The following is a 26,076-nucleotide window of genomic DNA, read 5'->3' on the forward strand; positions in this document are numbered from 1 at the left end:
TTACAGGACTTCAAATAAAGGATGTCTGATACCTACCTTCAGAGTTCCTGAATTGCTTTTGAAAGTTTCCGCAGCACGTAAAATCTTGGACTAAGAATCTTAAAAATGAAGCTTTTAAAGCTTTGTGTGTAGGCACTGTTTTGTAGTTTTTGAAATGGTTCTGATCTTCAGAAGCATTAAATTCATAAATTCTGCTGGAGCAATACTGGGTCAGTATTATGTCAATATTGTGACGGGATAAAATTGAGTTTAAAGTTGTCTTGATACAAAAGTAATTGTGTGATTTGTTTTATAAAAATAATGAAAAGTTGCTATGAAAATGTGGTTAAAACTCTTGCAATGAGCAAAACCATGTATACTAGTTGCATTGTACATGCAAAAATATACTTGTGAAGACTGCATATTATACTTTGTGTTTGTACCATCAGCTGGTTGCGTATCACAACTGTATCTCAAACAAAAGATTTTTTTAAAATTTAGATTTATTTCCTGTTTGCTGAATTTATTTCCTGTTTGCTTTTATTGACAGCTATGTATCTAAACCTCATAGCAACTGTTGGAAATATCAAACTTTACTATTATCTTAGAGCAGTCCTAAGTTTATTAATTTATAGATGTAGAGAAATAGGAGTGGCAGAAAATCTGTATCTAACACTTTTGAAAAGCTGAAGGTCATTTTGCATTGCTCCAGAGCCATGCAAACTATAATATGCTTGTCAGTTAAACTAGATCAGGGATGTTTACCCACTCTGGGCTTCTAGCCAGGCTGACTTACAAAACTGCAGTTATCATGGTTAGTAGGTGTAGTGTCATTTCTTGCCTTGGATTTCCTATCCTTGTTTCATTTCTTTGTCAAGTCCTAAGTTTTTCTGAGGAGACTCTGATTTTCCCCTTAGGGGTTCCCACATTCACCTTTGACATGCAGAGTCGCAAAGATGCCCAATCTCTCTAACCAACTGCAAGCCTTTTGGGAACCACCTTCAGTCTTCCACAGAGACAGCAACAAGGAAGCATGTCAGTGGCTCCCCATTATCAAAGCCCTGCAGGCCCCAGGCTACAAAGCAAAGTCTTACTGTTAAGAGAGCTTTAATGGTCAGTATTTTACTGTTTAACACAGAACTTCTAAAAACGCATTTTACATAAAGGCTGAGATGCCTTTGTATTTGCATTCTTCCTCATTTATGACCACACTATTTCTAATGGCATTTCTTCTATTCTAACAATTGTCCAGTGAATGTGAAAGAAAACAGGTAACATGTACAAAACATCCCTCAGTGGTGTTTTGACGCCCGCTAATAAAACACAATTCAAAAAGAAAGAACTGGCACTAGCTGCTGGCCACCCAGCAGATTTTCAGCTGCAAGCACTGTGACGTACCCACAGTTTGAGGGCTCTCAGGTAGTGGTGTTGTGTTTACTGCTCTGTTCCCTCTGGTCTCACAGTCTCCAGGGGAAATAAGCCACTGCTGCTGTCCGTCTCCCAGAAGACTTCCTTCCAACTCTTTTAACAGATATGCCTTGTTTTGCTGTTTTAGTTAGACATGTATGTGAAGGCTACAGCGGCAGTGTCTTAGCTGTCAGGGAGAACATGTTGGAAGGTGCAGTCTCCTGTTACTGGTATGAGTTGGGGTCATGACTTCCTTCATTAGAATGTCTGTGGGGTGGTGATCATGCAGTGATCTAGTGGGGGAAATTGTGCAAGTCTGTAATCTTAGGAAAGTTGTACTTTGCTATTTTATCATCAGTGATTTGCAGAACCAAGTATGGCAGCAGTCCGTGCACAGTGCACAGCTGCCTTCACACAGTTCTTTGAGCAGAGCTTCTGTTATATGTGGTAGCACAAACAGATGTAAAAAATTCTTAATTTCAGCTGTCATCCTTGCATGGGAACTGTATATCTCTTTGTGAATTAGCTATAGATTCTATATCAGATGTTCTGTTTTTCCTTTGTCCACACAAATGGCTTTAGTTCGTGATGAGGTCATGGACTAAGAAAGAAAATCCAACATTTATCTTGCCTGTGCCTTGTACGACTGGGCTGCTGTGTCTTCACTGGTAACATATATGGGGGGATTGTGCCATAGGTCCTTGCCGTTAGTGCTCAAGCACTTCTAAGGTTACAGTTGCTCTTCATCTGTATGAACTTAGAGGAGTACCAGCAATGTCAGAGACAGAGCAATAATGGTGGTGTGTCAGGTTATCATGGATTGCTGGTCAGCAGTTTTGCAATGGAGAATTTCCTAGGCTCAAACCAGCTTTTTAGGGTACAAAATTCCATTGAGGATTTCTGAAAAGTCTCTGAATCTGAAGTCAGGGGCTCTGTGCTTGTTTTTGGCTATATACTGACAAAATTACATTTATTCTCAGCCAACCTATATATGTATGTGTGTGTGTGTATTTATTTATTTTTCTGGACAATATGTATATGGCTTATTTGTTTAATGATTATATACACTAGTGTTACAGGTTACTGTATTACTTGTTTGGTGTTTTTTTTTTTTTTTTTTTTTTTTTTTTTTTTGAAGTTCAGTAATAAAACCAATTTACCAGAGAGGGAACTGAAGAAGAGATCTTAAATGACATGCTGAGGATCAGTGATGTTTCAATGATGGAGTCACAAGTTTAATGTCTCTGTGTCAAGAACTGTGTAGAGGCAGGTGTAGCATGTCTCTTCTCTCTTTCAGCAAGTTTTGTTCCCAAAACATTAACTTACCAGAAGAGCATTGAGTGGACCTATTCTGCTCTTAGGAAGCATAAAGAGGGAAATCTGCCTTTACTGGGAACCTGAATGGCATTTTAATATATGCTAACCATAGATTTCTAGAAAAACCTCACCTGTTTTCAGATTTTGAGATACCTCATTAATGGAGTTCTTGTGCGTGACTATCTTTTTTTCTTTTTTTTTTTCTTTCTTTTTTTTTTTTTTTTTTTGCATTGAAACATTGAAATCTGTAAATTTTCAACCAGCTAGTGTTTAGACTTATAAGTATCTGTGAAAAATCTCTTTGCTACCTTCAACTACACTAGGTGCTGTGTTTTAATTAAAATATGAATTGGCCACCCTTAATCCAATGTAGTAGATTAAAGACATTGTTGTGTCTTGTAGGATATTCAGAGTTCTTTGACTTTTTTCAGTCTGCTTTCAAGCCAAGTAATGGCCACAGCATTGCAACTGTTTTTTTGTTTGTTTGGGCTTTTTGTTTTATATTATTTTCTTCCTGCAAGTGACCAGCCGTTAATAACTTCAACTATGCAATTTTTGTCCCATTGTGTAGGATTGTGGCAGCTGCCTAGGATCTAGTAGGAGCAGTATGGATAACTCAAGCACCGCTGCTTTTCCTTAGTTACTTGCAGGTACTATTGGATTTTGCTGGCTATGGATATTCCTGATTCTTTCAAAAATGTCCATGAACTTGCATATAGCTAGCGGTGCTCTGATTCAACAAAGCTCAGGTCGTAGATTATTTTTGTCTTCCTTGTTGAAAGGGAAGCTTTCCCTGAAGGAAAGCTGCTCCTCTGGATTCTTTCAGTAGCTTAAAAATGAATGGAGGTATTAGTGTATAAAACAACAAAAATAGTTTACTGGGGGAACAACAGCAAAATTAGTAGAGTTTTCTTCTCAGTTCCAGTAATGGAAGACTGCATTGCTGTTGTAGAATAAAAACTTCAGAATGTCACGTCACTGCATCTGTGAGACTTGGCAGTTGCATAGCAGGCAGGAAAAGCCAGTTGCTAATGGAATATAGCAGTCTATTTTCCAGAACAAAGTAGAGATATCCAAATTGAAGCAGGCAGTGGGAATTTGCCCATATTTATTGAAGCAATCTTCCCTTGCTTTAGGGATGCACAACAGTCTCTCACTAGACTATGACAGCAGTTGCAGCACTCCTGTTCACTGTGATTGCAGGTCTAACCTATACAACAGATTGCTCCTATTTAGCTCTTCTGCTAAGAGGCCGTGAAGTTCTTCATGGCAGTGGAAAATAAGCACTTTTACTGGGGGACAGGGAATGCTGGAAATCATCACACTTCACCATCTGACATCTCTTAGTTTGGTGAGTTTAAAATCTAAATGATGTTAGATGGTAGTGTTTGTGCAGTTCAGTTTTTTATGTTGTGTCTATTCTTTTTTTATTTTATTTTTTGACCTGGGCAAATTTATGTTGAGGGCAATTTATTTTATGTGTAGCCAGAAATAAACTGGATGTGTTTTAAAGAAAAGAAAGCTCTAGATATTCTATGAAATATTCAATTTTGATAACTGTTTACCCTAAAGGGTAGAATTCTGCTTTACACTTTCCCATTTAAAATTACATACAGTGGCTTTGTGTTTTAATCTTTTCTCATACACTGGCTCCTTTGAGAGACTTGGTTGTAACTTTAAATTTTTTAATTGACGAAAGTACTTCTTTGACCAGTCTGTATTTGGACGATCTACCCAGAAAGATACAGTTACTTTTTTTGCTGGTGGTGGGGAAGCCTTAGTTCAGAAATGCTTGAAAAGGAGCACTGAATAAAAATGAGAACTTCTTCCTGAGGAAACATACCACCAGGATATGACTCTCATACTGAATATCAGGTTTTTTACTACTCATTATATATTCCTGTCGAACTTGGGTTTTTTTACTAGATTAAGCCGCAGCCTACTCATCAGCACAGTCTTTTCACTACTCCCTTGTACTTTTTCTTGTGTATTACTTACAATAGTCCTGCATTTTATTTTCCTGGTAAGCAGGAAAATTATCCAGTTGAAATTATAAGCTTGTAGGGTGTAGGGTTTTTCTTTTGTTCCTGAGATTGCAGCAGGCCTATATTCTGACCTGTGTAGCCAAAGTCAGGTTCTGCATCTTCTCTGTAGTGATGCATTTGTATTTAAGCAAAGAGGGCTGCTTTGGAAATGCCTCTGAGACACTGAAGCTGAGCTGCAATATCTAAATCTGTAGCAGAATATAAAGAATTGAGTGAACATCTCGCACATTCATCTGAATGGTTGACATTGTAATGCTGTTAAAAGGGTGTATCCACTGTAGGTGAACCTGAACCGTAGATCTTGGGGCTGCATCTTTTTAAAAATTAAGTGCAATAGCCTGCCTGTCTTCTTGTGCCAAGACCTTTCAGAAGCACTAGGGATTTGAATTATGTAAGTGTTTGTTCTGCTTCAGACTGGGGCTATGTAAGGTCTCCAGATTTCCTGCTTTACATCATTTGGACTAATATTTTACAAAGATCTTCTTGTCTCGAAGATACTGGACGTAATTCTACGACCAGGCAGACTAAAGGGGGAAATAAATTTGTTCTTTTGAGTTGAAATAGACTAATTTAAAAGAAGATGTCAAAAATATTGCAGAGTTGTTGCCCTTGTTTTACTTAATCAAGCTGTCTGTTGTGATTTATTTTGCTTCAAGAAAACTAGTGTTGAAACATAGCTTTAGGGTTTTTTTCTCCTTACCTTGGATGTATGGACTTTTAATTTGTATCCAGAATCAAATTTTCCATGCATGAATGAACATGTGATTCCTTCATGAACATTCAAAAATGACTGTGTGACTTTAATTATTCCCAGGCACAATATAAGGCTGACTTCACACCTACTTCTGAGGACATTATAGCTCAGTTCTTGAGATCAGTCAAAACGGCAGGCAAAGGAAACGACCTGCGCAGCAGCATTCAAGCTGGCTGCAATCAGGGTAAGATTGCAGCCGTCAAGGCACGAGGTGATGAGAGTCTGACTGCAGGATTTGACACAGGTTTGAGGCAAAGATGACAACCAGGTTGTGGGCTGAGTGACAAGCAAGCGATGGCATTGTCCAAGGAAGGAGCGGAAACCTAGGGAGCAGGATTAGAGCCTACTTTGAGCTTGAGCTGACAGATGATATCAGAGGCGTATCCACAAGATGATAGCAGAGGCAGGGCATGAATTTAGTCAGAGCTGAAGGGAGCTGGCCTGGGACAAAGAGAGAGATATGTGAGCTGCCAGTGCAAAGAAGGTCCTTGAATTTGCGTTGTGAGCTCGCTCGCTCTGCCGTGCAGGCAAGAGGGGGAAGGCGGAGAAGAGGGGCAAGGACAGAGACCCACAGAATGATGGGTGGGAGGCTGAGCAGCAAAAACTAGTCAGAATAACACTGATTAAATGGTTAAAGTTGTTGGAGCCAGGTGGGAGCACAGGGAAAGGAGGGCTTGATTTCATGTGGATTGGTACCATCCAGTAAATGTGTTGAATTCTCAAGGATTAACGCATATAGTGTTGCAGAGCCTCATAGTACTGCAGCCCCAGCTATAGAGAGCTTTTGGTGACTGATGATTAGGTGGTCAAAAAATGGATGCAAGTACTTTTTCCTCATAGTCTGTGAGCTAAGGCAGAGACACTGGTAATATGCTCCACTCATGTATTAAACAGGGGTGTGTCCATCTCATGTTCCTGTTGTTCAGTGCATCTCCCCTTCCATTGCAGATTGAGACAAATGAGGCCTTAAGGGAGTGTTAACTGCTATCCCTTTATTTCCTCTTGCAGGTCCCACAAGTACTTATGGGCTGTGTCTTGGTGGATTCTAGTTCCCCTTATTTAAGTTTTTATTTTTCCCCATGTAGGAGGGATGAGGAGGCCCAAAAGAACTCCAGCATCATCTCCTCACTTCAAAAAGCTTTTCACAGCAAACCACTCTTCATCATGTGACTGCCCCCCCCCCCCCCCCCCAAAGTAAGTATAACATTACTTTGCTGGGGTGGTTTTGGTGTGTGTCTGAAAGTCCGGTGCATGACTTTCTGCCAGTCATTTTTTTTTCCTCATAAGTAAGAAAAAAGGTGGAAACCCCTAATTGAAGTATCTGCTAGAGAACTCTGAAGGGATGTACAGGCCAGGTGTATGATCTTGTGCCATAGAGAGGCTCTCATACTGATGCTTCATGCCTTGGAAAGGAAAACTCACTTTTTTGTCCTCTTCAGTACAACAGAACTCCCAGGATACATGATTTAAGGTTACTAATTCATCCTCTGATACAGCACTGCAAGACTGTCTGAGTGTTGACTGCTGCTAACGGTTTTTCAATGTGGAAGGTCATGGAGCTAACCATGCAAGTAAGTTGAGAGCTAGCCCCTCCTTCATACATGCCTCAGAGCATACTTGTCACATCCCAGATGAATGTGCAGTACTGCTACTTCCACCAGTAAACCTAGGTAGGTTATTGGCCCCATTTATTGAAGATGATCTCTCCTAACTATTCAGCCATAAATGTTTGCTTGCTGTCACATTCTCTATGTTAGATGTTTGCAGACCTATTGTATCCACTGTTTGAGTAAGTTATGTAATTTAGAAGTGTAAAGTTACATAGAATTCAGTATTAGAAGTTTTTTGTTTTGTTTTGAAGCCTATTTTCAATAAATGGATCTCACCTAAAAGATGATGATTTAATTCCCCTAGCTGTCTTTGCAGAACGATGAAGAACAGGAGCAGCTTCTGAAATTTGGAACAAGGAAGGACCTAGAGGTAAGTTCAGATCTTTAGCTTACTCAAAAAATACCTTCTGTTGTAGGTTAACTTACCTAGGGGTGAAACTTACCTAGTGCTATACGTTCTATCTTTGATCAAACTAACGAACCAGCAGATGGTACGCTTAAGTGTACACAGATGGCTTTCAAACCATTCCAGGTACATTCAACCTGTAGCTCTCTTGTACTGTTTCCTGACCAGGAGAAAAGTAATCTTATGTATTTCCAAAAACAGACTCTAAAATGATGGCCCTTTTTGTGGAAAAGCATACTTTATGGCCTATATCCAATCCAGGTTGAAATGACTGGCAAGTCACAATTAGCTAATGCCTGAGACATTAGCCACTTCAAAAGGTATCTAGAATGTCAGAGAGAGATTCCTACACTGTATTATCAAGGCTCCCAGGCTGCTTTACGTTTCAGCATCAATATTGAATACGTCTCCTCCCAAAAATTTGTGTGGTTCGTCTTATGTTCTGTAAGAAATTTAGCAGACTTTGTAGTTACCAGATATATAGTGATGCAAACAAGATAGCTGACTGTCTTCACAGGAGACTCAGGCTGAGCCAGGTTGAAGCTAGTCCAAAATTTATCTTTTGATACCATTTTTTCCTATTCTACCAGCCATTGACTAGAAGCTTGACACCCATTTGATTGTGGTGATTTATGTCATTACATCCAAAGGATGAAAAAAGTGAGGAAATACTCTTCCATAAAAAAAAAAAGTCATATGGAAAGTCTGTCTGGTATTCAGGAATATACTGAGTCTGTTTTTATGTTTTTACTTTGCAACTGGGTCAAACAACCCTGCTGTTCCAAAATTCTCCATGAACAAGCTGTTCACACATCAGTCTTGGAATCGGCGTAGAAAAGTCATCTCAAAGTACCACTGTTCCTGTGAGGCTGTGATTCCAAATGAGCTTCCTTAGAAGTAACGCTGGTTTAAGCAGCCTCCTCACCCTGCTGCTTCGTCCCAGTCAACCTTTTGTGGCTGCAGTTGTATTCAACCATCAGAGGCTAAAGCTGATGCTTCAGGTTAATTTAAAATATCTATGCAGTACTGCAAATTTATGTAGAACAACACAAGCATCAGAAATGAAGCACAGTAGACAAAGACCTATGTCTCCTGTAGAGAAAAGCCTTGAAAACAGTGATTTTAAAATGTCTCAGATCACTTTTTGTGATTGCTTATGCCTGATTGCTTGCTATAAGAGGAGAAATCTTTCATTTTACTGTCTTCGTGCTGTGATAATTTTGCAAAGACTAAACTAGGCTTAATGCAGTTCCATTTAGATAATATAGACTCCTTAGCTATTTGAGATAATTTCTGGATTTATTTTCCCAGGATAGCTGACAGTAAAGGTCTGTGTTACATATTAGATACTATTTGATGGAAAATTTTCACCTTGCTATGTTTCCTTGCAAATGCCAGAAATTTATTTGCCTAGAGTGTTAGGAAACTTGTAAACTCTTTTCAGAAATACAGGTGGCTGTAATGATTTGTAACAGAATTATGTCCTGCAAGAACACAAAACATTGACATAGCTGTAACTACTGTAGGTAGCTCTTGTGGATCAATAGAGCACTAATTCTGATTTGAGGGAATGAAAAATATACACACTGTATCTTAATTCAGTACCTGGTACCTACCTTGCTGGATATGCCTCTCCTGTTGGATTAGACTTTCAGTTTATATTACTTCCACATACATATTCTAGAGCCGGGGGCGGGGGGGAACCTCTTTTTTTTTCAGTAGTAGTTTAACTACTCCATATATGACCTCTTCAGTATAAATGGCTCTACACATAACTAACTTCTACTGGTTCCACTGAACACTTCTGATTTTAAGTGAAAATCTTCAGAACCACCACAAGTAAGTTTTGCCTATGACCAACTCTACCGTGTATATTGAGACTATTTCTTGACTTGGCCTGAAGAGAACTGGAAAGTAATTTTCTAAAGAAACAGTATCCCTGTAGTTCAGTATATAGATAACTTGTATGTTATTTATAAGAATATAATTTGTTAGGGGTAAAGTCAGATACTGCTTGTAATATAAATGCAAGGAAACTGCACAATGTGTAGCTGTGACACAGGCAGTGTAAATGAATTGGTCTGAACTAAGAACTTTTTTTCAGTCAAAAGACAGGAATGCACATGAATCACCAACTTATTTACATCCTAATACGCAAACTGTAGGCACAGTAACAGACTGATAATAACAACAAAAAAAATCAAGCACGTGGTATTATTTTCCATTGAGCTGCCTTCACCTTGAATAGATTTAATTCTTTTAAAAATTTCTAGCTCAGATCCTCTGTTACAGTGAAATTCTTTCATGCTTAAGGACAGCATAAAGCATCCTAGAGCTCAAATAGATGCAATTTACGCTGACATGGCTCTTACAAGTGCCAGAAAAGGGATCCTAATACAAACTTGAGTGAAACCCCGAACGGTTTAACAAACAGGTAAAGGGTAAGATCTCTTTCCTTCTCCCTTTAAGTTTGATCAGATTCTAATATGAATTCCCGTTTTGTTGTATACCACAGAATTCTTGGGAAAATGGCCTGTCTTGAAAAGACTGTAATAACATTTGGTAAATGCTTATTTTATAATGGTAAACAAAATAATTAAGAGTAGAATGGCTTCCTGTACCCTCTTCTTCCCCCATCCACCTTCTTTAAGAGAAAAAAATCTATATAATTTACAGCAATAAATTAATTTTCAGCTTTTCATTGAAGGACACTGCTATGAGCATAAAGAATTTTAACAGAATAAAGCATTAGCATGGTATTTTGTCTCTTTAATTTGCAAATTTAAGCAACTCTTTTACCTTAGAACTGAAATGCCTTTGAAAGAGACAACTGTATGAGAAGCACATTTAAAATGTGTTAAGAAATATTAGTTTTATTTAACCAGTTTTCACAGCTGAATATTTATTCTATAAAAACTTTACAGATTGTACAGTTTATATATAGTTCAAACTACTAGAACAAAAAAGTAGGTCCCACAGATGCAAAAATACTGTACCAATCCAAGGTAAAGGCAGATTTACACACTGTACAGCTCTCCACTGGGAAGGGGAGGTGGGTCAGTTCCAAGTAAAAACTTCAAAACTGTACAAAAATAAGGTTTGATTTCTTTTTCATTCTTCATAATACATTCAATAAGATTGCAAGCACAGATACCCAAATAATAATAGATATCTGCAGTCAGGAATCAATAACCACTCCTGAAAGGAATGCAAAATAGGTCTATTTACACAGGGCACTCTCTTACACCATACGGTATATAGTGTATATTTAAAATAATAAAAAAGCATAGACAAAGAACATTAAACATCTAATATAAGGTAGTTTTTTTTTTAAAGGAGTTTTTGTACTTTATAGTGTGCCAAAAGAATTTTAACTTATTAAATAATATATTCTAAGTGAACCTAAAATTTTATGAACATAAAATGCATTTTTTGGTGTAATACATCAATTAAACCAGCAAATAGGAAAAGGGGGAAAAAAAAAAAAAACAAACTGTAGATAAAGTAGTATTCTCACCCAGCAACAGAAGCACTTATGTAGTTATTAAAAAAAAAAAAAAATCAAACCCACAGAGACTATTTAAAAACCCACTAAAACTAACTTATAACTTAGGATATTCATACATAAGATATTCAGTGATTCACTAATACTGCAAAACAAGCTCTTTTTTTGTTTCCTCCCCCCCAACTCAGTTTCCCTCCCACTTCCCCTTATTCCCTCTCCCCAAGAGACAGTGGTTTCTTCATGCTATCTGGGTAAGAATTAAATATATTCCTCCCACCCCCTCTATACCTCCCCCAAAAAAGGACAGAGTGTTTTCTTAGCATTAATCCTGAGCACACTCTCTTTTTTGGGATATGTATGACTTTTTTAATTATGATGGGTTTAATTCTTAAAAAAAAATTGTTTTAGAATGTTCCATTACTTGAGGTATTTCAACCTTCTTCTGAGACAATGCCTTATATCTTAACTGACTTGTTGGGCAGTGAAAGTAAGGGCTGGCTAATACCCGTTTCAATTCTGTATTCTAATGAAGGAAAAAAAAAAAAAAAAAAGCATTATTCCAGACTTCCCTGCCACACAGAAAATAATGCAACACCATTCACTTTTTAATCCATTCTCTATTTGATACAGTACTAGCCATATATAACAAACTAGAGCCTTAAGAGAGATGTTTCGTAGTGCACTCTATCATTTTTTAGCTTGTGTGTGTGTGTCTACATACACGCTCTCACACACATATTACTTTATATATATATATAAAAAGATATTTTGTGTGTGTGTGTGTGTATATATATATATACACACACATATATGTGTGTGTGTATATGTATATGTGTGTGTATATATATATATATATATATATATATATTAAAAAAATCAGGGAGAAAGGAGTTTTGTTCAAATTTAAATGATACAGTACTTTTCAACCCCTTGACAATAAAAGGTGGGGAGGGTCCACTCCTGTTCCCAAGCTGAGCAAGGGGTGAGTTTATATCTGTTTTTAAAATGGGCATAATTTGTTTGCCCTGATGTCCAAGAAATACAATTCCAGTGTCAATAGGCATCTCATCAGAACTCATCAATTTTCTTCTGCAGATATTTTAACATTGAGTCCATCCCTTGTGCAGAGCCCCAGATTTTCTTCAAAACTTCACACTCCTTTTCATTTGCTTGTTCCAAGTCCACTTTCATGATATTACGTACTAAAGCTTTGGATTCTTCAAGTACCTAGGACAAAAAAACCACAGAGTCGTTTCAGTATTATGTAAGAACTCAGTGATGTGTACACTTAAAGATTTGTTTTTGGCAAATTGTGAAGTTGATAGTAAATTTAAGCATATCAATTAATGGACATACTGCATCCCCAAAAGCCTTTTTTATAGAGTCATACAGGATTTCCTTTACCCTATACCAATTCAATTTACAAAAGCACAAAAATATGGACATCATAAAAATATGTGTGTGTGTGTATACACACATATATATGTATATATATATATAGGTTTTATAGTGATAGTCAAGAGAAACTCTAGTTTAGTGAAATCTAGTCGAAACACTACTATCCAGGACTGCTCTAAAAGACCTTGAAAAGCTTAAAGACCAGCATTTAAAATAGAGTGAAAGACCTCAAGTTTCCTTTTTCATTTAAAAGACTATTAATCTGATTCAAAATCCAAAATTTCTAATGAATGGAACAGTTGACTTGTACTGAAACTGACCACCTCTTCCCTAAAGAAAACATCAAATTTTGATAGTTTTAGCCACTGCCAGTGGTGCACTCCACTATGAAAGACTGACTTCTTGAACTATGCATTACTGGTAAACTGTAATTTCAACCTAATGTCAAGGATTGCATTTTTGCTACATTTGTAAATATTTACAATTTTCTACCATATATGATACTTAAAGAAACTATATATTGAAGAAGTGATTCTTAAATGTGAAGATATGATTAGATGCAAGTAAAAAGATTTCTAGTCCCTAAACCAGCGTGATTTGGTAGAAGACTAAGTGAAGCTCATTGAAAAACTGCAAAAAGTTTCCATTTATCTGGCTATTTCTCTTCATACTCACCTTAGCCCCAGATAGTTTTGCTAACATTATTATTTTATAGATGGCATCCATTCCCCTTTCTCCAATTAAAGTTGAATACCTTTTGTATTTTGATTAATTTTAGTGACAATTTTTTTGGCAGAGTAACTTAAATAAATCTCATTAGCACAAAAAGTTAAAACTTGAGACATCATTTCTGTGATTCTGTGTAGCTCTTAGGGTGACTGTTTATATCACTTATACTTCAGTAAAAACAACCTCTGGTAAACCCAATTCATTTAATGTAATTAAACATGAAGGGTTAGGGTATGTGATAGAGAGGAGGTCAGAGACACTTTTTAAAAAAAACATATAGAAGGGTGTTAAAAGGCAGTGTAACTGAAATTTGTGGCCCTTGTTCCATGAAAACTGTCTTTCTAAGAAAAAGAGTATAATGATGTATTATAAAAATAATTAGATTAATTTTTATTAATCTAATTATAAAAGTGTACCATAAGAAAATAAATGAAACTTACAACTGAATTACATGTGACAAGTTCCTTAATTCGAACCATTACTTCCTGTGTGAATGTTCCCGGCCAAAACACTTGAGACACGAGTCCTTTGGCACAAGCTTCCTGCGCGGTCAACTTCCTTCCACTGAACAACATTTCATTGGCCTGAAGGGATAAAAAGTTACTTCTGGTATGAAATGTAATGAGGCAAAACTCATTAAAGGAAAAATGTTCAAAACAAATGAGGAAAATGCCTGCACTATGTGAGAGACAGTTTTATTATGGCTCTTCCAACTTTCAGTTATTAAAGAAAAAGACTTGCCTAGGGATGAACTGCTCTGTGTTGTCAACTACACTACTTCAGTGGTTCTAAAAATACACAGGTCTACAATTAAACATGAAATGTGAAAATTTTTTTTGTCATTTCCTATTCATGAGCAGTGTTCATCAGCTCTAGTTTTCTTGAGGTTGCTGATTTGATTAATTTGAAGTAAAGGTGGTAACAGGCTACCATGCCTGACAAATTTGTAAAAGAGTAATGAAGACATCAAGTTGCTCTTTGTAATAACAACAATGTTAGTTGCAGCTTAATCTTTCCTAAAAACCTACAGTATTTGTAAATTATGAAGATAATCCAGTTTTGGCAGCTGACCTCTTGGGAACTACCATCTTGGAGGAAAGCACAGCTAAATATTTATTATTGCTTTACTTAAGTATTCTGCAGCTGAAATGCTTTTTACTACTAAAATTTTTTTGAAACCTAAATATACGGTTTATTTTCAACACTGCTCAAAATCTTCAGCAATATAGTACTTCATTTACAATACAACATTTGAGGTAGTTGGACAGTCTTAAGAGTTTGATCTCCAAAAGCACTGAAGGGGATATATTCCAATTTGTGATCAAATTCATAGAAAGGAAACACTCCCACTTGATTCAGAAGTTCAGTATTCAACTGAAATTCTTTCAAAAGCTTACAGAGCGTTGTTCTTACTGAAAAAATACTATTTAAAAGGAGGTCTTGCACATAGTTTAAAAGCATCAGTTTAAAAATACATAGAATAATATAATACATTCTATGCAGTAAGGGCTCTAGTTCTGTAATTTTTGAGTTGTAATTATCACACACTTCACTGTTTAACAGTTTCCGTGTTAAAACATCCTACAGCCATTGATGCTCATGCTTTAATTTCACCTTTAGTGAAGTTTCTTATACAGTTAAGCTTTTTGTTCACACTGACATCCACACTGAAAAATTCAGAGTAATTACCAACCTCAAAATACCATTTCTACTGTCTCTGAATGACTAATTTACATCAAAAATATGACAAAGCCATCACTGGACTCTTGGACTATGGGAAATGAGGCTGTTAAAAAAAAAAAATCAAAAAATTAAAAAAAATAAAAAGAACCCAAACCCAACAGGTGTAGCATTTCTTAGGACAAAATGCTGAATAATACTTGGTAATTACGATAGCAACTTTTAGTTAAGGATTTCAAATGATCTAATTACTATAATGTTATTAGTGCTGCCCTTTTAAAGATGAAGAAATTTAAGACTCAGAGGTCTATTAAGTCTGGGTTCTACAGGCAGTTTGTTTGCTGGCTCCAGTCTGCTAGGCACACAGAAAGAGATGTTTCTTAAGATCTTTTCCATGAAAGGTACCATACGCAGATCTCTCATAAGTTAATATGGAAAGTTGTGATTCATATTTATTAGTTAAAAAAAAAAGTCAAACTAAAGGTACAAATTATATATTCTTTTAGTTCTACTTTCTGTGAAAGGTTCCACTAAAATTGAATATACAAGGTTCATCAACTATTGTAATTATACCTTACAGTTTTCTAGACTACATGCAAATGATACTAACTTCATAATCAATGATATACACGTTTTGCTCAAAATAGGAATCATTTTCCTAAGGAGATATATAAAATGTTTTTCAGAATCATTTTAAAAGATACTTAGCACTTGCGTCAAAGACTAAAATGTCAAGTCAATCTGCTGGGAGTTAGGAAGTTCAGAAATGTAAAGTCAGCTGATAAATTCTACACATTCTTCACATGTATCTTTGGTGATGAGGAAAAAATAAATGCCAGAGAACCCTTACAAGTTTTTTTTCCCTCAAACTCACTAGATATTACTAAGTTTTTTTTGAACATGAAAAACAACAAATAATAATGGTGCAGTCACTGTAATTCTGTCAAGCTGTAACACCCTGTTAGCATCAAACCTCACATGAAATGAATGCTCTCGTTAGCGTCCTCAGCTGACAGGTTTTTGAAGGCAAATGTTTTGCTCTGACATTTCACTTTTGATCTATATACAATGTATGCTACAGACCCACTACTAAGAAATTTTAATCATTCAATCATGTCTTGTATCTGCTGTGAAAAATTAACATACTTGTTGGCTACTTACCAAGAAATATGATATAAAAAAGAAAAAACTAAGATGAAAAAATATTTCACTAATAATTACAACAATCTCTTCATTAACTCTCGTTTTCTACTCAGTCTGTCTTTCTCTTTCCACTGCAGAGTTGCCGTACTTCCCTGGAACACGCTCTGGTCTCTCAATTTCCTTCGTTTGGAGTGAGCAGTCAGCAGTGGCTCACATAGGGCCCTTCGCACAAGCCCTAGCTGCAGCGCAGCACCTCAGCTCTCCCTTGCGCTCTGAGCTGGCTTGTGAGAGGCAGCTGGTCTCTAGAGAGCCCAAGACCCTGGCTGCAACATGGCCTATAGACACTAGGAAATGTGAATCCTTCACAGCTGACAGAAAAGCATAAGAAATACTGCTAAGTATGCCAGAGACTGACATAGAAACCCAGTGTCTGAGACTTGATCACATAGATCCTGTACTATATGGCCAGAACAAGCTTCTAAAAAAAAAAAAAAACAAAAAAAAAAAACCGGACTGAGAACGCCACAGCAGACAGACACATCCCCAAAACATATCCCCCAAAACGGACTTCACCTTACTCTATAATAGATTGTTTTAAAAACTCGAGAGCAAACTTCCAGAATTCTCCCAAAATTCTTGATATTCCTAATATAGAATCAGTTTTGAACCCTAAGATCTTGGCTTCAAATCTCCTGTGATAATGAATTCTATGTCAAACACATGTTCTGTGAAAAACATAACAGACCTGCTCAACAGACAAGATTGACCTCATAGGGAAGATATTTCCAATAATCTTAAGCTTGAAGATTTTCACTTAGCTGTTGATCATAAAAAGAAGGCACCAAATCTGATTAAAAAGAGTTAAAGGTGGGACTAATATCTCTGAATTAATACATTTGTGGCAATTTTTGTGATGATTTCTTTTGTATGATGTTTCAGTATGTATTCTGAATATATTCAATGAAATTCACTGATTATTTAATCCAATTTTGTGCCAGTGTTCATTACAGCACTGACATTGCTGTAATGTCAAGGGTCAAGAATGGTAGGAGAACATTAGCTTGGACTTCACTCCCCCCACCCTTCCTTTTGCACTTAAAAAGGTACCAAATATTATGGAATTGTGATCACTGGAAGCTTTCACAGATAGTAACATCTTTTCTAAATTATAACAATGAAAGCATTCACAAAGCACATGAAAGAGTATACTAGGGAAGAGCTTCTTGTATAAAAACACAATTTCTAAAAAATAAAATAAAATAAAAATAACAACCACAAGTCTCTAAAGAACGGGGATGGATGGATGAATGGATGGATGGATGGATGGCCAAATAAAAAGGGAAAGGAACAATCAGTAGTTTGAAACATGCTAAGATATTAAAGACAGTTTTATAACTTTATTGAACTATTTCATTTACCTTTTCTGTTTTCTTCTAATAACTAAATCCAGACATCACACAATTAGTCAAAAGAGCTGTTCAAACTTTAGGTGCTGTTAATATATCTAATATATTTACATCTCTATTTTTTAACCAAGAAATGTCTATATGGAAAAAAAATTGGCTTTTATAATAAACAGTAATTTAGGAAAAATCCTTGTAGCTGCAGGCATTTGTTTCATACAGTTACCATTCATTTTCAAATTGTAATGGGATTTACCTCTACATTTTCAGAGAATGCAGCATAAAAATAGTAAGCAACATGAAAATAATTTAAGCTAAGTGACTTTTAAATAGCTTTTGGTTATATTTGATTCTTTCATCTAACTGGAAGGCAAAAAAAGAGAAACTAAATAACATGTAGGTTATAGTTTCAGCAATAAAGCATTACCATTTTTTTCAATTCAGCAATACTGTAAATCCAGAGTGCAAAACTGGAAAAAAATATACTTCACAAAGGAGACAGAATTGGACCGAGTATTTCTTGTATGACACACTAATGTTAAACATCAGTCCTACAAGGTTGGGAAAGTCTGACAAGACTGCTTGTGCTGCATGAAATCTGCATTACCTATTTTGCACATTAGCATGAGACTGCTAATAGCTGATGATACAGTACTCTGCTATGAAAAGACACTGAGTGTGGACCAGCCCATTCTCTGCTGCACTCTTTGCGACGGGCTGACCACAAGACGCTAGTCGCTGATCCTTGTGAGAGAACAACAGGGAATGTGTGTCCAGTTACGCATCTTTCCTTTTGGTCACTGTTAGGGTTAACTGCACCTGTGAAGGGGGATTCTGATTAGGGCCCGTGCTTGCTTTCCCTTGTGTGTGCTTACGTGAAGGCTGGTTGCAAAAGCATGGAGCACAGAAGCTATAAATACCATTTTCTCATGAAAAGTTTTCATGAGAGAGAGAAAAAAAAATAACAGAGCAAAGGTAAAAAAAGAAATTTGAAATTGCTCTAGATAAATTATCACAACTGTATTGAGATGCTGTCATCCCCTACCCCACAAGCTACTTACAGAAGCCAGGCCCATTATCCTAGGGAATGTGAGGGATGAACATCCATCTGGACTTTGTCCAAAAGTAGTGTATGGTGTCTGAAACCAAGCCTTCTCGTTAGCCCAAACCACGTCACATAGAGGCAATATAGACGCTCCGAGCCCAATAGCTGGGCCATTTACTGCTACAATGATGGGCTTCTTAAACTGAATAAAAGTATTCACAAAATTCCTGAAGAGAAACAAAAACATGCACTCACTACACTTTGTAAGAGTAAAATATACCAGTCCTTGAGAAGTTAGTAATAACTCATCTCCACAGTAACATGATTTTGGTAACAGACTATTTTTCCCACCCCAACACAGCACAGCCCTTGGGCGGGCGCAGACTCAACGCCCCTCCTGGGGCACCACCTGATACAGCACTGGTGCATGTGCCTCACAGCCCATCTCAGGTGAGGGTGTCGCTGTACCTGACTACAGGGCAACAAACTGTCTTTACAGCCCTGCTTGGTCTTCACTCTGTGTTTCCATATGACATTGGTATAAGTGAAGATAAAATAAGCAAAGAGATAATGCGTTTGCTTAAGGAACATTTCTGGACTTCAGTGAGAGATTTTTCCTAATGAACAAATCTGCCTGTTTTAAGTTATGAACAGGCCATAAATAGTTGATCTCCATCATCAGATACTGCAGACCTTTAAACTTCTCCCTTTCATCTCCCTCTCTTTGTTGGTCATAACGCTATTGGTGCTGTGCTATCAATTTACAAATGTATACTCTCATCCTTGTTATCAACACAAAACAGCAATTCACGCCAGTACCCGGAGATGTTGGTTGTTGCGTAAAGTATGGATGCTTACACATCTCTCTGTTCTCAAAGAGCAAATGTCTTCAAGATACTCTGAAAGATGACTCTTCATTTCAGTATTAGATGCTGTATGTGGGATTTTTTTTTAATCAAATTTTTAAAAAATGTATGAGATTCAGTGATAATTTTCAAGTATGCTCTTTATCTGTGTCACGTATTTGGAGATAGTAATATCTGTATTTCCACAAAACAGAGTATTTTTACTCTATTTCATACATCACTAAAGATTACTATGCTTCTCACTAACTCATTACATTTAACTGAAATGAATACAAAAAAAATTTTTATAGGAACCATCCTATCCAAGCAGTCAGACAAACAGCCCACCCAGAGACTCGGGATAATAATTGTAATCACTTCCAAATATTCTACAGAGGACAGTCTTGAGTATGTATATGAAAAATACCATTATTATATTTGAGTGGTATTTGGTAGGTGTTTTAATTTACCTCTACATTTATCTGTTTTATTGAGAATGAGTAGTAGGTCATAACTCAGGCTTTCAGAAAAGCCTGAATTCAACTACAGCGGCAGAACCTCATTCTTAAAAGCCTCTGTCCATTGCCGGCACCTGAAATCTCTGCATGAGCAAATGTTATATGGATGATTGAAAGTTTTCCATTGGGGAAAAAAACCCCTGTCATTATTCTATGAGCCAACTGTGCCTACAAGAAAGCACGCTTTAAACATTACAAGTCCTTTTTCAGGGACATATATATTGATAACAACAACAGAACATAGAGAATCTGTCATTGAAATATTGAGGTCTCTGAGGAAATTCAGATATTCTGGAAGAAAACAAAAGCTAATCCAGGATCTCAGGCCTTCAAAACCAGAGTGCTGAAATGGATAAACTACTTCATATAGTATGAAAAAACTTCTCTATGATCCATGCTCCCCCCCCCCACACACAAAAATTCTTCTAGTTTGTAGCTGTTCAGCTCATTTTATTTAAACATCAGGTTTGATAGCTAGTGTTGGGATGATGTTCATTAATCTCCTCCTCCAGAATATCCATCGTTCCACTGCTCTGTATATAATATATTAGGTTACTCATAAAAACCAGATGCACATCTGGTATTTATGTATGTAAAACAGCCAGAGAGAGTTTTAGGAAAACAAATGCGAGTCTTTTAAATTTAGTTTCAACTACAGAAATATTATCATAGTAACAGCTTTTCATAGTTAAATTCTAATAGTATAAATCACAATGCATGAAATGACAACCCAGGTAGAAAGGGAGTATAAAGAAGTTCTGCATAGCGTATCACATAACAGGTGAATGTTTGAGCTCTCATTCAATTAAAGGCTTTTGAAAGAGCATAGTTATTTTTTTTTATCAGAAGATAAAGCAAGCTAGACTAGACAATGAATAACACCCACTCAGATGACTGAAGACAATTTTACATACCTAATAGCTTCTGCCATCTTAGTGCTTTCCTTTTTTCTATCATCTGTTAAACGTCGTATAAAATAAATAAAATCAAGACCACAGCAGAAAATGCTACCAACTGCACTGAACAGCACAAGTTTACTGTCATCTGCAGCTGCTGTGTTCAGTGCACTTTGGACTTCCTTCATTACCTGCAAAATCATCAAAATTTAATCAGAATATTTTTTATTATATTATTAAAAAGTAGCATACTGTTCTCTTTTTTCCCCCATGACGTATCTGAACTTTTGCCATCTCTAATTTTTCCTTAAGATCCACTCAACGATTATGTTTAAAAAGTTAACTTTTTCATTATCTAAAAATAAAAAGAGTAGAGTAACACACTATTAAATGCTTTGCATCTCAAGCATGTAATTAGGCTAAGATAATGAAATCATTAAGAAAAGATCTATTAGATGTTATCTGTAACTACAGCATTCATTCAGCATTTCTGTAATTTGGACAGCAGATGGCATATGCAACCAGTTCAGAAAAAGAACCTTAATTCAGGCTAAAGTTTGTTGCAAGTTGCACTTAATAAATCATCACATTTATAATAAGAGACAATACATCTAAATATTCAGATAATGTAGTATACAAAGTTAATAAATAAAACTCAATTATACTAAAAATCAAGTTGTCAGAGGAACAAATTGTAACCAAATGCAGAATACTTTGCAAGCAACAACCCAAATCTTGTTTTGTGTATGTTTGCACTTGAATAAGAGGCATAACTGATGCAGACATTTGGAATTCTTTCCACATCCTCCCCCCAAAACTCCAAATTGTTCTCACCTCTGGATTTAGGGAATTGTTTTCAGATGATTTTGTTGATAGCAAAATATGTGTGAATCCATCTTGTTTCCTGACTACAATGTCTCTGTACCGGTATGCGCTCTCTGTTTGTCTCACACTGAAACGTAGCCTTTTATCAAAAGGTTGATCTCTCCTATCATCAATAAATCTCCGTTTGCTGGCTGACACTCCCGTTACAGATGTCTGTATGTTGGTTGTACCATTGGCTGCTAATGCCTCCATAAAGGTAGATGTACCTGTAAATAATTTGAAACAGTAATATTCTATTAATTATATTTTATTAGTTCAGCACTTTCAAAATCCCCATTTAGCATGAAAACATGCTAGTCATATTATTAAGCAACACAGTAAATATGAAACTCATTCATCTGGAAGTTACTGAAACATTACAAAAATATACACTACGTGTAGACCAAAATTAAAAGGATAAAGGCATCCAGTGAATTAATTGTATAATTTAAGAAAATAAAAACCTATCAAAACAGACCAATCATCATTTACTTATTTTTAGTAAGGGGGGAAAGCTTTATCTGATGTTCCTAATAGCAATGCACTACAGTAAGTTTCTATTTTTAAAATTGTAAAAGGTACTAACACTCTGCTTTTTCCTTTTCTGACTCCTTTAAATGGTCTAACAGCATCAAGATTGCAAACAGAAAGCAGAGGCCTTTTGTTTCAGCCAACACAAGGCTAATATACTGAAAAAATGACACCTACAATAAACCAAATAAAGTACTTGATTGACAAGATCACATAGAGCATAATAGTCTTTAAAGGAAAACAGGAATGAATGAAGAAATATAGACTATACTTTGTTGAGAGGGAAACAAAAAGCCCCCCATGCAGTGATGAATAGTTTAATAGATTCACAGACAATGAGATATTTCTCAAGTCTAAACAATTTTGCAATTAAAACTGGCAAATAGAATATTTTGTCTTTCTGGTCTTCTTCCCAGTAACTTAAATAGGCAGAATTTGATGGGCTGTAAGTAAACAGGCCATTCTTCATGACACAAAAGGGACAGGTTTTTCCTGTATACCACGTTAGAAACAGAATACTGAATAATCAGCTTTCATAAGAGAAGCAAGGACAGGAAACCATCTTGGGTCTACTGTCCATCTGTACATCAGATTAAAATACTGGAACATGCATGTGCATGGGGCAGCAGGGTTAAAAACACTGGAAAAGCACATTACAGGCTAAGATAGGAGAGTTCTGAAGTGCAAGACTTTGCTAAAAATCTATTGGAAACCCACTGCTTTTATCTCACAGATACTTCAGGACATCATGCATATGTTTTCTTAAAAATATAGATAAAGTATGTGTAAGTTGTTGATTAAATGTCACTGGTGGATATTGTTTCATTCCTCATCCTTGGGAGGAAGCTATATTTTTAAAGTTCTGCTAACATGTAATACCCCCCCCCCTTTTTTTTTTTAAAGACACATGAAACACTTGTGAGTCCAGTGATGGCATTAAGTAGACTCACCTAAATAGCTGGAATACTGTATCTCTACATTTCAACAATATTCAAATATTGCTTACTTTGACCCATATGAAGTGGGAGAGAGCTATATTAAGAAAAAGGCTAACAAAAACAAACCTAAGATATTATACATTTCTCTATTTGTATTTCAGAAACCACCTTCAAATATAAATGAATTTTTTCTATTAAATTTTTGCAAATAAACACATCTCTGATTATAAATCTGTTCTGATTAATTAGGTACGCTGCCTGTCAAAGCGGCTATACTTTTATTTTAGTTTTTCAATTCTTTCTTGTTGTATTTACTCCTCTCTTACTACATCACTTTTTGTGAAGAAGATAAAGAGAAGAGAGTAAGAAACTGAATTCAGTTTGTGACCATTTGCTGGGAGAACAGAAAGGAACAAAATGAAATGGAAAATGAGTATTATATATTGTCACAGAAGATTCACATTTATTCTTAAATTTTTTAGTGCCTATCAAATTCCTTTTTTCATTTCAGCAGAATAAATAAAAATCTGATGCATGCCAATTGTGAAACTGATGACAGATACTTTAGATATTTTAGTCTTTTAAACCATAATATCTTGATTACAGTCCTTTAGAAGAATTCTCTTCAAAGGAAAATTGCACGAACAACACTGATACCCAATTTTTCATTACTAACACAGGATGACATGGCATCACTCATTGCAATGGTTTGGTTTTCCATAGGAAAGGTAAAGGAGTGCAACTTAAATCACCTCTGCTTACTAATCCTCCATTTATTGCTCTTGTCCTAGCCACAGTGAAAACTAACTGAAGACGCAGGAGAGCGCAGCAGACTTGGCCAAAGAGTCGGTAACCTTGTGTAACGGCTTTGAGTAGACGTTTGCCCACAAGTCATACTTCTAAAGATGTGCTCAAATACCAGAATATTACTTTTGAGATTTAAGAGGAAATGTTTACACACTTTGAGAGACGAAAGACCAAGATATTATAAACACCACACAACACGTTTCAAGCCTATCCAACTGGCAACAGACATTATAAGTTTTTATATAAATTTAGTCTGCACTTGTCAATAGTTACAGTTTCAAACCACAGACAAGGGACAGCTGCAGGTCAGTGGAAGGAGTCCCCTGCATCTAACACACTTCTGGATACTTAGACTGGAATCAAAAACCTGTTGGCTTTAGAAACAGTACTTCTGCGCAGGGGGATTTAGCCAGCTGTTACAGATTAGAAAATTGCACTTGGATTTAAAATACATTCATTAATATTTGTCACGATCAGTGTACATTTGTGATGTTCCACAGTTTTTAAGGGGGGACAGTAGGAGACAGTTTCTTTTGGCATTCAATCTTCAGAAGTAAGGAAAAAAGTTAGAGAGGTAAGGCAATACTTTGTGCTAATTATAAACAGGCAGAAGTTACATCACTGGACAGTCTGGGACATGTGTTGCAGCAAAGAAATATGCCAGAGAGAAGTAATGGTATTTCCATAGATTCCACAGATGATAATTTTGCATTGAGGTCACTTATTTTCAAGTTAATTGTAACTATATTCTACAACTCAGAAAATGTATTTCATAAAAAAAAAGTTCTGTATTTCAATATTTTGAGGCATGTAGTAGGTCAAAGACAAACAGAAAACCTGCAACACTCCCCTTTCAGTGGTTAGCCTTCCATAAAAAAATGAGGGCTTGAAAAAAAATTAAAAGCCACAATTTATCCTGGATGTTGTCAACTAATGCAGAACTGTTTGTTTAAAAGATAGATAAACAGCTTATAGTTACAAAAATACTCTCCAAATACAAACTAATTAACACAATACTAATTAATTAACACAATGTGATCTTCTCAAAGGTGGAGACATACCACCACTGCTCAAAGCTTCACCATACAGATGCAGAATGAGTTCAGCAGGACTACTTGGTTTTACAGCTGCTGATCAAAACCTGGTAAGAGTCACCCTTTTCATGCAGCTGCCCTTAGTTAGGAAAAAACCTATGGACAACAGATAAGAAAGGAACTGGTCTTATTCAAAAGGAAGACAGACACAAAATACGCAAGTTGAAAAAGGGCAGAGCAGCAAAGATTTCATCCCCTTCCCACTGCCAGAAGGCTCTGACATGAAGAAAACATAGAAAAAGCCTCCTCTCCAAAATACAAAGGAGATAGCAATTAAAGTCATCATGCCAGACACACATAAACTTTTAGTTAAAAACAAAATGAGTAACACAACTCCACAATGATACCAAAGTTAAAACCCCAAGCTCTTCTCTAAGCCATTCTTGCCTCGCTAATAGGCTCCCAACTCCTTTTTCTTTAGAAGTAAGTTTAGTTTAGCTTATATGGCAAGTAAGTACCTAGTATTTTTCTGAAATCCTGAGTAAAAGCATCCCCCTCCTCACAACAATACAGCTGACACATCCAAAGAGATACTGTAACAACAGTGTTTAGCTTCTTTTGCACACTCATTTTCAACTACAGATGTACTAGTGCTGGTACTCTTACCTCAAAGGCTTGTCTGACACAGTATTTTGTTTCTGGAAGGCTTATCGCAGATGTCTAAGGAATGAGCATAGGTAGAACAGAGGTACAGAACAACGCTATTTGAATGTTTTCCAGCTTTATCCCCTATGGACGTATCCCATCTACTTTTGAAACCGCTATGCTTTTGTCTTCTAAACTATCTTATGGCAGAAGGTTCTGCAATGCACTGTTTACTTTCTCCACATCCCTTCTCCCGACTGGTTAGTCCCAATCTCTTTACTCTCTCTTCTTCCAGAAGCTGTTCCAAACCCACCACTCTTCTGCTAATCTTGGAACAGGGGACCAAAATGGCACCACGCTCAAGACAGGGATTTATATTGTGACATATTCATGTGTTCTGTTGTTAGAAATTATTTTGGAGAAGGAGAACAATGTATTTAATTTTTAAACTAGCACTGAACAGAAGTTTGCAGAAAACTACCTAAAAAATGACAGGGCCTGTGTCCTGAGCAGTAACATCTAATCAAGAACAAGTCATTTTCCAGGTAGTTTTGTGTTTTGTTACTGGCAGAGTTTT

The 26,076-nt window shown here is 36.3% G+C and overlaps 1 protein-coding gene and 1 long non-coding RNA gene across 3 annotated transcripts in view; one reads left to right on the forward strand and one right to left on the reverse strand.

The window, feature by feature from the left end:
• Positions 1–6,679: 6,679 nt before the first annotated feature.
• LOC135327546 (uncharacterized) lies at positions 6,680–16,483 on the forward strand. Its single transcript, XR_010387854.1, has 3 exons — positions 6,680–7,073; positions 7,417–7,482; positions 16,111–16,483. It is a non-coding gene; the product is annotated as an uncharacterized LOC135327546 (long non-coding RNA).
• Positions 10,365–26,076, reverse strand: part of CDYL (chromodomain Y like) — a 105,965-nt gene continuing 90,253 nt past the window's right edge. For both annotated transcript variants that reach the window (XM_026114899.2, XM_026114898.2), the window contains exons 3-7: positions 21,515–21,771; positions 20,699–20,871; positions 18,438–18,648; positions 13,591–13,734; positions 10,365–12,250 (exon numbers count right to left, since the gene is read on the reverse strand). In XM_026114899.2, the coding sequence (XP_025970684.1) occupies positions 12,092–12,250; positions 13,591–13,734; positions 18,438–18,648; positions 20,699–20,871; positions 21,515–21,771 (944 nt within the window). In that variant the 3' untranslated portion in view covers positions 10,365–12,091. The remainder of the gene's footprint in view (positions 12,251–13,590; positions 13,735–18,437; positions 18,649–20,698; positions 20,872–21,514; positions 21,772–26,076) is intronic.

This window comes from Dromaius novaehollandiae, chromosome 2, assembly GCF_036370855.1.
Source record: "Dromaius novaehollandiae isolate bDroNov1 chromosome 2, bDroNov1.hap1, whole genome shotgun sequence".
NCBI classification, from domain to species: Eukaryota; Metazoa; Chordata; class Aves; order Casuariiformes; family Dromaiidae; genus Dromaius; species Dromaius novaehollandiae.